The sequence below is a fragment of the Xenopus tropicalis genome, chromosome 9, assembly GCF_000004195.4.
Source record: "Xenopus tropicalis strain Nigerian chromosome 9, UCB_Xtro_10.0, whole genome shotgun sequence".
NCBI lineage: Eukaryota > Metazoa > Chordata > Amphibia > Anura > Pipidae > Xenopus > Xenopus tropicalis.
Window position 1 is genome coordinate 74,347,763 of NC_030685.2, and position 15,340 is coordinate 74,363,102.

General features: G+C 40.4%; 1 protein-coding gene across 1 annotated transcript in view; it reads right to left on the reverse strand.

The window, feature by feature from the left end:
• Nucleotides 1-484: 484 nt before the first annotated feature.
• gpd2 (glycerol-3-phosphate dehydrogenase 2) overlaps nt 485-15,340 on the reverse strand; it is a 75,608-nt gene continuing 60,752 nt past the window's right edge. Inside the window, 4 exon segments of the mRNA NM_001114228.1 lie at nt 485-1,585; nt 9,213-9,311; nt 10,719-10,797; nt 12,113-12,225. Coding sequence (NP_001107700.1) covers nt 1,460-1,585; nt 9,213-9,311; nt 10,719-10,797; nt 12,113-12,225 — 417 coding nt within the window. The 3' untranslated portion in view covers nt 485-1,459.

The window sequence follows — 15,340 nt, forward strand, 5'->3', positions numbered from 1 at the left end:
TCAGGGCGATTAGAGGAAAAGGAGATTTACCACTAAACAGGTTTCTTTAAGTTTAATGTTAAACAAGAGATCTCCCCATGTTCTTAGCTGCTACAATAAGAAATACACATATGAGGGCACATGTACATCTGCAAGTCCGGGGAGCAAAGTGCAATCACAATATTTTTTTTCCCCAAAACGCAGATTTTTCCCAGAATTCCAGGGTCAAAGGGGCGGTGCACTGCACCTACTGCAATTCCACTTACTGCAACTGAGCCCAATTCATCAAAATAATGCTGCCAATGCTTTGTTGCAAATGGGGTGCTGAATATTTCTGAATAGTGATGAGTGAATCTGTCCAATTCCGCTTCGCCATAAAAATCGTGAAAAGGTGGAAAAATCACGAAACGCATTTGTTGCATGATTTTTTTTGTCGCCCACGTCTTTTTTGTCGCCCGCGGCTAGTTTTTTCATGGCCTGTGGCAGTTTTTTTTTACGCGGCCGCTCCCAATTTGACGTGCGACAAAAAAAAATTCCGTGCGCCGAATTTTCACAGAAGTTTTGCAAAACAATTCGCCAATGGCAAAATGCGGAAATTCGCTGCGTATCCATGCCTGGCGAAAAAATTTGCTCATCACTATTTCTGAAGTCTTCCAGGCTTAATTTCAAGGGTTCGCTGGCGTCATTTCAGCGCAAGTGACTTGTTTGCCATATTCTTTTGAAGCAACTGAACTGTGCTGATTTACATGGGAGCTGAGAGAACCATGTTCCCTGCTCAGCAGCGCTCAATTTTGGCACCAACTGCCAATATATATGTAAGTGCAAGGAGCACATTTTAATGCAATTCTACCCAACTGAGTGCAGGGTAGGCAAATGCATTGCAGATGTACATGGGCCCTGTGATGTTTGTGGCTGTTCCCAACTTAGGTTCTAGAAATGAACATTTCCCATGAAAACTCCAGCATAGTGGCTTTAATGGTATCAGAACTAGCCTAGGATATTACCTTTTTGCCGTAACATCGTTTCCTACTGAAACCTCTCAGTTTTAACAAAAGGCAAACTTGTAAAAAGTTTAATGTTTAAACACTAGCTTCTTCTCCCTATTAAATGAACTTTAAAATATTCCTTTGCATTGAGAAACTCCATTCATTAAATTTATCAAACTGAAAACCAAGACAAAAAGTTAAGACACTGAATTAGCTCAAAAACAGGGGGGAAGTTACATACCCCTTCATACATAGAGCTGAAGGCATCTCCAACACTTTTATATCTATATAAAAGAGAGTTTAGGGATTACTGTGTATTGGAAACACCTGAGAGTAAAAATGCTAACATGGAAAAGAATACTTGAAAAAATATAAATATTTGCAATGTCACACTGGGTGCCAAATCTGCATGTGTACACAACAAAAAAAAAAAGCAGCTTTGGAATGGTCTCCAGCATACAGAAGCAGCCACGAGCGTCCAATTCCCATAAGACTCACACTCCGCCACCGCTGCGATGCACGGGAATAGGGTCTCTTTGATCCAGGTTCTCTTCTGCGCTCTTCATGAGAATTGCCAGGCGGCTGCTTGACACGAAGCCTTTCTGAATGGCGCTCATAAGCTTTAGGCAACGACAATTAAACCAAAAATGTTAATTTTTTTTAGACGGATAATCATACAAATTAAAGTGTGAGAATACCTTATGTCTGCACAGCATCTAGACGAATTAAGTCTAAAGCAACTGGACTTTTCTGAGTTTTTACTTGAAAACCAGTCAGTTGAACTGAAGAAGCCACTTGGATGAGTGGTGAAACATTTTCAAGAAAAAACTCAGAAAAGTCCAGTTGCTTTAGACTTCATTCTACTAGATACTGTATATAATGACCTGGGTGAATGAGAATCTTTATATACACCTTATGTATAGTACATGTACAGGTAGAGGTGGTACTTCTAAAGCTGGCCATACACGCACCAATAATGTCGTACAAAACCTCGTTTCGTATGATATTCGGTGCATGTATGGCATGTCGGTGAGGCGACTGATATCGCAGGAGGCTGCTGATATCGGTCGAGTCGCCGATCGGCCAGGTCAAAAGATTTTGATCGGGCACCATAGAAGGCGCCTGAGCAAAATCTGCCGTCAGGGCTGAATCGGCAGAAGGAGGTAGAAATCCTATTGTTTCTACCTCCTTATCTGCCGTTTCAGCCCTGAAGGTTAGTGGCGGGTCTGACGATTTTTCATACGACCATCGCAGATCGCCACGTGTGTGGCCACCTTAAGTCTTGTTGTTCTGCTTGTCACAAGGGGTAACCCACTCTTTAACAATGCTAAGCAAAAAAAAACGGTATATAGGCACATTAAAGTGGCTGTGCAACTTTCATTTAGTTTTTAGTATAGAGTATATTCTGAGCCAATTTGTAATTGGTCTTCATTTTTTATTATTTGTAGTTTCTTAGTTATTTCACTTATTGTTCAGCGTCTCTCCAGTGTGGCATTTCAGCAGCTATCTGGTTGCTAGGAACCAAATTACTGTAGCAACCTGGGAGTGGTTTGAATGAGAGATTGATAAATGAACAGGAGAGGGCCTAAATTAAAAATGAAGGTATAAAAAGTAGAATTGTAGTCTCGCAGAGCAATAGTTTTTAGCTGCCAGGGTCAGTGACCCCCGTTTGAAAGCTGGAAAGAGTCATAAGAAAAGGCAAATAACTAAAAAATTATATATAACAAATAATGAAGACTAAATGAAAAGTTGCTTAGAACTGCCAATTCTATCACTTGTGACTTCCGCTACTCGGTAGTGGTGACAAATGGCTTAGGTTTGAGCTGTCACAGTGGTCACTGATGGTATCTGCAGCACACTGTTGCTATCACTTGGCTTTGGGTCCTTCACTTAATAATTAGACGTTAAGTAAAATCAGTTAATCTATATTTAGGTGCATCAATTCACTAGAGTGAAGGACAAATGAGTTTTTGGAGCCAGAGGCACATGGGGTAGAAGTGTCGGGCACAGGAGTTGGCATTAGGATGAGGCTTCCCTGCTGGAGAGTTCAGTATCAGAGCTTCAAGCTCACTCCCAGGCTGAAACTTCACATGTGACTCGAGGCCCTCACAGCTTGACAGACTGAATAAATGAAGCTACTTTTTGATCCATCACTGTCTCTCTTAAGTAATTACGGAAGAGCTGATTAAATCACTCCATAGTGCTTAAAGCTCATGTCCGGCCAAGTCCGAGAAAAGATGTATTATGGCACTTTGAGTTTTTGCCTGTCCTCTGTATCATTCTCCGGGCGGCTGCAAGTGAGACTGACTGCCTCTCTTCTGAGGAGTTTATTAGAGTGTAAGCCTATTATTATCTTATTGTAGATATCTGTTTGTAACTTGATTACCGTAATTGCACAATGCTGGGTAATATATACTGGTACTGCATCCTGGTGCATCCTGGTTCTCTTTACTTTCTGACACTTTCTCTTATTCTCACAAAACCTTCGTACTCCATGCCTCAAGGTTCTGCTCCTCTTTTTTTAGAAAGTCTCGTCCCTTCATTTGCCTTTGAATGTCATTTGTATGCAGATGATATCCAGATATATTGTGCTACCATTTAATGAACCCTTGAATTTCAGACCCAGATACAAATACTGATTAAAAACCTGGCCCTCCTCCAACTTTAACAAGTACTATTGGTGGGCATTAACCCTTTTGATTAAAGACTCCAGCCTTGAACACTTCTTGATACTGTGACAGTACAGGTATAAGATCCATTATCAGGAAACCTGTTATCCAGAAAGTTCCCGAAGTACAGGAAGCCATCTCCCATGGACTCCATTATAAGCAAATAATTCTAATTTTAAAAATTTCCTTTTTCTCTGTAATAATAAAACAGTACCTGTACTTGATCCCAACTAAGATATAATTACCCCTTATTGGGGGCAGAACAGTCCTATTGGGTTTATTTAATGGTTAAATTATTCCCTTTTCTCTGTAATAATAAAACAGTACCTGTACTTGATCCCAACTAAGATATAATTACCCCTTATTGGGGGCAGAACAGCCCTATTGGGTTTATTTAATGGTTAAATGATTCCCTTTTCTCTGTAATAATAAAACAGTACCTGTACTTGATCCCAACTAAGATATAATTACCCCTTATTGGGGGCAGAACAGCCCTATTGGGTTTATTTAATGGTTAAATGATTCCCTTTTCTCTGTAATAATAAAACAGTACCTGTACTTGATCCCAACTAATATAATTAATCCTTATTGAAGGCAAAATAATCCTAATGAGGATTATTTAATAATTAAATATTTCAGCAGACTAAAGATATGGAGATCCAAATCATGTAAAGATTTCTTATCCGGAAAACCCCAGGTCCCGAGCATTCTGGATAACAGGTTCCATACATATATTGCAAATATATCCTATACAGGCTAGACTACTGCAACCTATTCTTTCCACTACTGACTCCTGGCCTACCAACTCTAACCCCTTTAGTCTGCCATAAAGGGGTAATTCCCCTGTACATTAATGGTATGTATGTTATGTAATGTCTTATTATTAACAGCTTTTCAATTGGCTTCATCTTCTGCCTCTTCCAAGCTTTAAATGGAGGTCTTGACCCTGACAGGCAAGAAACTCTTTATCAGTGAGGCCAACAAATGAAGGTTCACAGGCCCATAAAAAGTGCTAAAGGAAAACTATAAGACAGACAGGACACCAAATAAAAATGATAACACTCCAGAACAAATTACATTTACATCCCTTATTTCTGAGTGATACTAGAAATGGCTCTTATTACTTACTGACACTACTAGTCAGCTGTACTCTTGTGTGTTTTAATAACTTCACCATTAAGAACACATTTTTTCCATAAATAAGGCATGATCCAGTACACATGAAGCTTTCAGAGAAGGCCACATATCCTGTAGTAGGTGGATCTTTGAGGCAAAATGGAAGTTTCTAGGAGCAGACTCATAGGAAGGCTTCCAAAATGTGCTATTCATGGGGAACACTGTCTTCATTTTGGTGACCTGAGGACTTTCATTTTCAGTATCAAAGCACAGTGTTAAAGCCTCATTTTATTTGGGTGACCTGAGACCTTAAGTTTCTGGTGGGCAGTAACAAAAGGGTGGGTTTAGGGCTTCACTTTATTTGGGTGACCAAAGACATCGCTGGTGGGCAGTATCGAAAGTGTGGTGTTAGGGCTTCATTTTATTTGGGTGACCATAGACCTTTTATTTCTAGTGGCCAGTATCAAAAAGGGTGGGTTAAGGGCTTCACTTCATTTGTATGACCTGAAACCTTTCATTTCTGGTTGGCAGTATTAAAAGGGTGTGGTTAGATGACTAGACAGGCATGGAATGGGCATCTGTAGATTCTGTCAAATGCCAGAGGGGCTGCTGTAAGATGCCATAGACAGTTATTACTTATTGGACTGGTGGGGGGGGGAGGAGGTTGGGCCTCTGTGTACTAGAAATGCCAGGGCCTATTTTAAATCCTAGTCCACACCTGTGACCAGAGATGTTTAATATCTGATGGGCAGCATCGAAACGGTGGGGTTAGGGCTTCATTTGGGGGCCCAGAGACCTTTGAATCTTGGTGGGGTGGGGTTAGGGCTTCACTTCATTTGGGTGACCAGAGACCTTTGAATCTTGGTGGGGTTGGGTTAGGGCTTCACTTCTTTTGGGGGACCAGAGACCTTTGAATCTTGGTGGGGTGGGGTTAGGGCTTCACTTCATTTGGGTGGGAAGAGACCTTTGAATCTTGGTGGGGTGGGGTTAGGGCTTCACTTCATTTGGGTGACCAGAGACCTTTGAATCTTGGTGGGGTGGGATTAGGGCTTCACTTCATTTGGGTGACCAGAGACCTTTGAATCTTGGTGGGGTGGGGTTAGGGCTTCACTTCATTTGGGTGACCAGAGTCCTTTGAATCTTGGTGGGGTGGGGTTAGGGCTTCACTTCATTTGGGTGACCAGAGACCTTTGAATCTTGGTGGGGTGGAGTTAGGGCTTCACTTTATTTGGGGGACCAGAGACCTTTGAATCTTGGTGGGGTGGGGTTAGGGCTTCACTTCATTTGGGTGACCAGAGACCTTTGAATCTTGGTGGGGTGGGATTAGGGCTTCACTTCATTTGGGTGACCAGAGACCTTTGAATCTTGGTGGGGTGGGGTTAGGGCTTCACTTCATTTGGGTGACCAGAGTCCTTTGAATCTTGGTGGGGTGGGGTTAGGGCTTCACTTCATTTGGGTGACCAGAGACCTTTGAATCTTGGTGGGGTGGGATTAGGGCTTCACTTCATTTGGGTGACCAGAGACCTTTGAATCTTGGTGGGGTGGGGTTAGGGCTTCACTTCATTTGGGTGACCAGAGTCCTTTGAATCTTGGTGGGGTGGGGTTAGGGCTTCACTTCATTTGGGGGACCAGAGACCTTTGAATCTTGGTGGGGTGGGGTTAGGGCTTCACTTCATTTGGGTGACCAGAGTCCTTTGAATCTTGGTGGGGTGGGGTTAGGGCTTCACTTCATTTGGGTGACCAGAGACCTTTGAATCTTGGTGGGGTGGGGTTAGGGCTTCACTTTATTTGGGGGACCAGAGACCTTTGAATCTTGGTGGGGTGGGGTTAGGGCTTCCCTTCATTTGGGTGACCAGAGACCTTTGAATCTTGGTGGGGTGGGGTTAGGGCTTCACTTTATTTGGGGGACCAGAGACCTTTGAATCTTGGTGGGGTGGGGTTAGGGCTTCCCTTCATTTGGGTGACCAGAGACCTTTGAATCTTGGTGGGGTGGGGTTAGGGCTTCACTTTATTTGGGTGACCAGAGACCTTTGAATCTTGGTGGGGTGGGGTTAGGGCTTGACTACAATTTGTTTCCAGACCAGGGTTGGAATAAATACATTTAACTGCCATTTACAGCATAGCGCTAAAGGTATATAAATATATTTGCAGCTTGGACACCATAGGCATTATTAGCTAAGGTTTTAATAATGGCGGAACTATAAAGGGTCTTTATGTGCATTTACTTGAAAAGCTCCCCAGTTCCATTCACTATCTGAATTTTCTAGCTCAATTCTGGGACCCTATTGCTTAAAAAAAAAAAAAAAGCCCCATGAAAATAAATTATTGTCTACTTTATCTTCTTCACTATTACAATATCCACACTGGGCTTAAAATGACAGCTCCGTTTTCCCGGAAGATATGAAAGCAATTCTATATAGAGCCGAAATGGCTATATCACCTTCCTGTCAAACCGGGACTAAAAATGTTTCCAGGATAATTTCTAAGGAACAATTCATTGTTGTCAGCGCTTAATAGAATATGCATTTAATCTGATTGAACAGATGATAAATGTATTAAGAAATAATTATTCCTTTTTGTGATTCTGGACACAACTGGCGAAAAAAAAAATAAATTCTGCATTTAGATTCAACAATGCCGCTATCTGCTGCTCATCTCGAGAGAGACAATTACCATTCCCTCTCCCTTGATCTTGTTTGTTTAACTTGACACAGTGAAGAAAGGGCTGACATTGACCAAAATCCCCAGCATTAATTTATCTCATGTTCGGCATTCATCATTGCCACTGTTCAGGAAAAAGAGTTGGCAGACATCTGAAATACCTGCCCAACTCGGGGAGACTTTACAAAGATGAGACTGGCTGGGCGGGGGGGAAAGGGGACAGCGAGAAAAACGATTATTTTTTTTTTTTTTAAAAATGAGAAAGCAAAAATTAAATAGAATTAAATTTAAAAAATTGTTCTTTATTGATTCTACTCGAAGCTGCAAAAATGATTCAAATATTTTTTCACTGTATTTTGTAAATTTGTTCTTTAGAGTGTATTTAATATAGGGAAACAATTGAAATCTGGAGTGTTTACTAAAGGCCAGCACAGCGACTATTGGCAAACGCATTAACATTAAAGGAGAAGGAAAGGTAAAAACTAAATAAGCTTTATCAGAAAGGTCTATGTAAATACAGCCATAAGCACTCACAGAAACGCTGCACTGAGTTCTCTGTCAAAAGATTTATTGTGTCTGTACTTCATGTGCCAGAGACACGCAGCTTTCTGCTCCCCCCTCCCTCAAGAATGCTAAGAACTCACTTCCCCTCCTTAGGAATGTGGATCTGAGCCAATCAGTAGGAAGCTGACTCATAGTCTAACTAACTGAGCATGTTCACTTGGTCTCAGTGCAGGAGTGAGGCATTATGGGAACTTTCTTTACACAGCTCAGCATTTTTTCTTCCTGTTTGGCTTCTGATCATCTGAACAGGTGAAATATGGGGAGACTTAAGGGCACTATTGAGACAACTAAAGGTATGCCTGCAGCTTAAGATTAACTCTTTATTAGCCTTTCCTTCTCCTTTAAGGGGCAGATTTATCAAAATTTGAGTTTACAGCTTAAAGGAAAACTATACCCCCAGAATGAATACTTAACCAACAGATTATATTATGTTAAGTGACCTATTAAAGAATCTCGCCAAACTGGAATATATATATATATCAGTAAATATTGCCCTTTTACATCCTTTCCCTTGAGCCGCCATTTAGTGATGGGCTGTGTGCTCCCTCAGAGATCAGCTGACAGGAAATAATGCAGCTCTAACTGTAACAGGAAGTAGTGTGGGAGTAAAAAGCAGAACTCTGCCCATTGGCTGATGTGACCTAACATGTTTGTCTGCCCTTGGTTTGTTTGTGTGCCCTGTGAATCCTATGATCCCAGGAGGCAGCCCACAATTCTTGAACTGGCAATTTTCTATTTAGGATTACCCAATAGCACATACTACTAAAAAAAATTCTAAAAATGGTTTATATAGATGAAGCAGGGTTTTACTTAGGAGCTTGTTTATGCAATATATTTTTACAGAGACCTACATTGTTGGGTGGGTGTATAGTTTTCCTTTAATACATAAAACTCACCCCCATTCTATTCATTCCTATGGGATTTCAAGAAGTGTATTTATCAAATGGTGAGTTTTAACTTTCACCCATTGATACAAACGCATCCTAAAGTCCCATAGGAATGAATAGAATGTGGGTGAGATTTTATGTATTATCTCTAAACTCATATTTTGATAAATTTGCCCCCAAATATTTGCCAGTTTACCAACTAAACAAGAACAAATGGTCGCCAAGAGGGGTTCATTCGTGGTTAATATTAAAATATAGGTGAAGGTGATAACTGTAAATAAACTATAATCTCTCTTTGTTATTGAAACACAATGTCTGATTGACTCCACCCCAGAAGAGAAATCACTGACCTGCAAGAACTCATTGAGCTCCACTTGCCCGTTCTTATTCAGATCAACTTCATTCAGGATCTCGTGCAGATTGTTGGCGTCCATCTGAACGTTAACATTCTGATAAAGGACAGAACAAGAGGTTACTTGCTGTTAAAACGAGCCCAGACCAACAGACAAGTGTGTTCAATTATTTGCATCATTTAAGACATGTAATTAATGATACTTTGTGGCTCAGCCAGGCCCCTCATTGAGTTAAATATAGACACTGCATTAATTCAATGGGATATTGATTAGAGAGGCGCTGAAGAGATCTATTGGCAAAGTCAGGGATTAGTGAGAAGGGATAGTGATAGAACAGCCTACAGCTGAACTACAAATCCCACAATGCCAAGAGAGCCATGTGTTTTAGTTCATTAATAGCTAGAGAGAGATTGCGAAGAATGATCCTGCCCAGCCTAACTCCATTAGAACACAATTTGGTTGTGTACTATTGTGTTTGTCTGCATGTAATCTGCTGTTCCCTCTGCCAACAACCCCGTGTGGGAACTTAAATTATTCCCCTATATAAAATACAGGTATGGGATCTGTTATCCGAAAACCTGTTATCCAAAACTCTCTGAAGTACGGAAAGGCCATCTTCCACAGACTCCATTTTAATCAAATAACTTAAGATTTAAAAAACACAGTTCCTTTTACATCCCATCTAAGATATAACGAATTCTTATAGGAGGCAAAACAATCCTATTGGGTTTTTTAAGGGGCTTATTTATTAATTTTCGAGTTTTTGTATTAGAGTTTGTTTTTCTAAAACGAATAAACTCGCATATCAAATGTTCGCTTATGAAGTAATAAGGAAAATTCCTTTGAATAGCTCGGATTTTTCAGGTTTACGTGCTCTAAAAACTCGAAAAATTCAAGTCTGAGACTATGGCTTGACTCCTATTGACTTCTATAGAAACTCGCAAGCTTTTACATGGCGAATTTTTACATCCGAGTTTTTTGCACTTAATAAATACCAGACATTTGAGTTTTTGAGACATAACTCGACATAAGAAAAAGAACTCGAATCAAAAAACAAAAATCAAACTCGACCATTAGAAAATCACCCCCTAAATGTATCAATGATTTTTTAGCAGACTTAAGGTATGGAGAGACAAATTACGGAATGTACCCTTATCCAGAACACCCCAGGTCCCGAGCATTCTGGATAACAGGTCCCACACCTGTATAAGGCATTTATTTTGCCAAGGTGCAGTAACCTATAGCAACCACTATTATGTTTGCTTTAAAACAGACTACTGCTTCCTGCTGATTGGCTGCTATGGGTTACTGTACCAGGGCAAACTTAATTTGGTACCAGGTAATAATATAAATTAAAATGATGATAGAAGATTCCTATTTTTTCTGTGCATTTTGCTTATTACTTGGAAGTATATAGGCAACACCCTAGAGTGAGTACCCTGCCAGACTATCAGCACAATTAACAGATTCAGAGAACGACACAAATATGGTGAAGAACTATACCTCCAGAACACGCTGAACGTCCAGTATGGTGATAAATCCCTTCTTGTCCTTATCAAACTTATGAAATCTCTTTGTATACCTAGAAGACAAAGCACACTTTGAAGTCTCCAACCTTTTTTACCCATGACCCACATTCAAATATAAAAAGAGTTGGGGAGAAACACAAGTATGAAATATGTACCTTGGGGTTTCAAATAAGGGCTGTGATTGATTATACGGTAGCCCATAAGTCAGAAATTCAAAAATTGGTTGGGGGCCATTGTTTAGAGTAAAGAAGTGCACTGCTTAGGTTCCTCACCATTGCCAGTAGTGGGATGCAGTGGACTTTGAGTGAATGATGTAGGAGGACAGTGGAAGAGAACATAGTAGGTTGAAGGTCCCCTACTTGCATTAGAGAAAAAGCTACCTACTGCACAAATGTTATATATTATGATTGGTCGGTATGCCCAGATAAATATTTACTGGCTACCAGTGGTGTAACACACTGGTTAAAATAGATAATTTTGGGCCTTACTGGAAAACCTTTCGGAAACCATGGCCTGGTGTTTTTAAATTGATACAGTCTGAAAGTAGCTGACTTTTAAAATATCCAACTGGGGTAACATATTTGTTTACTAGTCACAAGTGTATGGTCATATTGCAACCAATCAGACCCATTGGGACCACTGGCCAGTAAGTTAAAAATGATGGATGCAGAACCACAGACCCATGCATGTCTGGGTCATACTGTGACTCCATAAAGCAGTGGTTCCCATACTGTATGGGCTGCCCACCCTTGGGGCACTTTAAGCAGTGGTAGGAGGGCTCAGCTTGTATGCCAGTTAGGGTAAGTGCCTCGCCATTGCCAGTAGCAAGATGAAGTAGGCTTGGCCATTAAAGGTAAATGATGTAGGAGAAAGACAATGTAAGAGAAGACAGTAATGCCAATATATAAGGAGCATCATAGCATTACAAAAGACTTTTTGGCATAGTTGCCTTAGACGTTAGGCTGTGCTACTGTCCCAGTCCCCATTTCCAGCTGCTTCTGCAGTTTGAATCCCATGAACCAAACTTTTCCACACATATTTAGAAGCACAAAAACTGAGCCATGCCTAAACAACTTCCTTTCTGCAAGTAAAGGAGAAAGGATTCCAGCCTATCAAAGCAGCTTGGGTCCCTCTGCCCTTATTCATTAGGCCTATAAAACTATTTAAATGTATTTTTGGCATATTATACACAGGTTGCATCTCAGCGGCCTCTAAAAATAAAATTGGGATGAAATGAATGACGAACATTAATCAGAGCAACACAATAGCTGGATCCCCATGTCAGAATAACAATTAGTATAACGGCTCCCCCTGACAACCTGTTTGTGTATCTGGCACTTTGGCTTGAGAACAATAAGGCACATTTACCTGTCCACGTCAGAGGGTGACAGATTAATTTCAGATCGGTCCGTTAGTTGCTCAGATCGAGATTTGTATCCCATTTCATAATACAAAAAATTCTTTGCTGCTTCCAATTCTTCCTGGAAATCAATAATAACAGCAAATTGTAGGTTTAGATTTCAAGTATCTTTTAGAACTGGTCAGAATAAAAAAATCAACCAAACTGGTCACATTTTTACTGTTCTTGAGTTTTTTTTTTATTTGAAAAAAGTGCATGATTTTTTAGTGCCTGCTTTCAAAAATGTCAAAATTTGACAGATTTTGGTAACATTTGACAGATTTTTGACAATTTGACAGATTTTGACACCATTTTTATGACATTTGGTCTCCAATCTACACCTAATAACATAGTAACATAGTAAGTTAGGTTGAAAAAAGACGTACGTCCATCATCTTCAACCATAAGATAAAAACATTATTCTCTGTAGGAAAATGAAAAACCTATTTTTGGCAAGATTTACCATTTTGCCATGAAACAAGCAAGATTTTGATGTAAATGTTAATGTTGATAAATATACTATTTACCAATACTAGCGGATGCATGTTTAGTGCCAACCTCCATTTTTAAAGGTACACATCCACTGGGACACATGAGACCAGTTAACCAATGCATTGCCATGTTGTGAATATATATAGAATGATGCCACAGGCAACAACAAAAAAAAAACAAAGATAATACAATGTATATAGCCACAGGCTGGTGTATTTCCTATTTTCTTAATTGACTTGACCATCAATAGGCTTTTGGCTCCCAATAGAGTTAAGAGTTTAGCTTTATTGATGCTGAATCTCTTACAGAAGTTTAGCACCCTCTGAACTGTCCAATAAAATTAGGTGCTAGCAACCGTATTCCACATGTTTCTGCCATCTGTTTAGCACTAGTGATATTGATTGCATGATCCCAATAGTCACTAATTTGGTCCCCTGAGCATATTAAGGAACGGATCTGAAAGGGGTTAAAGTATTAACGGAGAGCAAAGGAATAATGATAACAATCAACGTGCTGTGTGCCACCAGGGGGTCCAAAGGCAACAGGCCTTGTGACATTGCTGCCAGAACACAAATAAAGGCCCCCCCTATAGACATCTGAAATACTAGTAGAAAAGGAGGAGTTACTGTACCTACTGCACAATGGTAACATCCATAACTGTTACCTAGTATCATTGGTGGGTAAGTAGAAAGGATAATATACTGACTACCAGGTAAAATACAGGGAAGCACCCCCATGTTCCATGGAATTCCTTGTCTTGAAAGCATGGTCAGTTGTCTTCAGATTGATAAGGACTGAAAATAGCAGACTTTTACCTATTCATCTTATTAACCATGGGGGCATATAGGTCACATATGTAAATACTCTAGCCACATACAGTAAGTAGCTGGCCATCAATCAGAACCATAGCCACTAGTTGATCAGTCAGAAATTAAGCAGACCTGCAGACCCAATCAGAACTGGGACATACTGTGACCCATATACCAGTGGTTCACATACTGTGGGGCTTGCCTACTTGGGGTACTTTGAGCAGTGTTAGGGGAGCTGAGTTTAAATAGCGACCAGAGTAAAATTTAGGAAGGATGCCTATTTGTTCCTTTAGATACACCTGAAAGTCCATCTTGAAGGTCAATGGAAGTATGATTTTGGTTGAAAACATATTGGCTTCCTAGATATTCTTGGAACTATGGATTAATGGTTGATGCACAAAACTTGTTTTGAGTTAAGAGGGACCCTGTCTTCCAAGTGGAAAAAAGATCTGTATTGATAAAGCCAAATTATCTGGCAGAGAGATACACACAGTGAACTTGTGAAACATTGTGTGTGCTGAAGTGTTGGTGGCATGCTGGGAGATGTTCTACGCTTTCCCCCACAGGGCCCCCAGTGAGTCTAAGTGCCCAGGCCAAATGCCCTTTCTGCCCTACGCTTAAACCAGCTCTGGAAAGAAAAGGCTTATAAGTCCACTTGCTATACCTCGGCAACCACTTACTAAAAATTCCTGGCATGGGAAAGCAGAAAGGGCAGAAGGCACAATGAGAGAATACTAATTAACCTGGCACTAACGGATACTATGAAAGTCCTTCCTTATTGTAGGCTTTCTTTGCAGCTCAATGTCCTTCAATCTCTTGCTTAGCAATACTCTAAAGTTTAGTATTTGTGTGTTGGTTATGACTGCATTAAAATCCATGGAACGGCAACAGTATAATACACAGAGAATCTGATTAAAAATTCCTCCTCCTTATTATCCCCTTAGTTTATTTTCTGCTTGTGGGCTTTTTAAATCCTTATTTCCGTACCTAATTTCTCATTCTGATTTCCTAAATGCATGATCCTTAATTTGGATATCTATTGTGACAGAGTGCAGAGCTGCAAGGAGGGAGGGTGAATTCTTGGAGGGTTAAAGCCACTTGTCCTCCCCGCAGTGTCCCTGCTATCACCACGCTGGCATTAATGCTGAAACCCTCGTGGCAACCATTCAGAATGCAAAGGAGCCTCTCTAGATGGAATATAATAACCAAAGTGCCTGGAACATTAACTGCCGCAACGTGGCTTTAATTTTCTGTTTAATGGGAATTTACTACAAAGAAATGACTTCGCTTTATGAAATGTAAAATAGTGAGCAGCGTATCTTTGCTAATATTCTTATGTTCTTTGGCACTAAGGGCCGGGCAGCAGCCGCAAATACAAACCTGCATGGCCAAGCATTTAATACAGACACAGATATGTGTGTTCTTATGGCCCAGTTGTTTATGGTGGTGGGATGCTATAGTCTCTTCAAGTGCACAGTGGCACATTGCGCTGTTGTAATGACAATTTACAGTCTTTGCCGAAGTGAAACTTACAATCTCTGCCTGATTTGCCCACCTACATTCATATATATATATATCTATTAAAGTGGACATAAACAATATTTGCCCACCTAAATGATTCAGAGCTACTAACACAGTAAATAAAGAATGCTGGCAGTCACATTAGAAATGCATGCTTAAAGCAAGAGTGCCAGTGGGCCACTTAATGCGACCAACCAATGCAAATTCTGCCTGCTTTGCGTACACACAATCCACTGTTTATGTGCTGGAAGCATTAAACATATTTCTTCCAGATCTAAACACCTAAACCGCGCTATGCTTTCGTTTGATCGATTTGATCAGAGCGCAATATCCGCAAGCCAAAAGTGAAAAAGAATCTCCCTATGTTAAATAAAG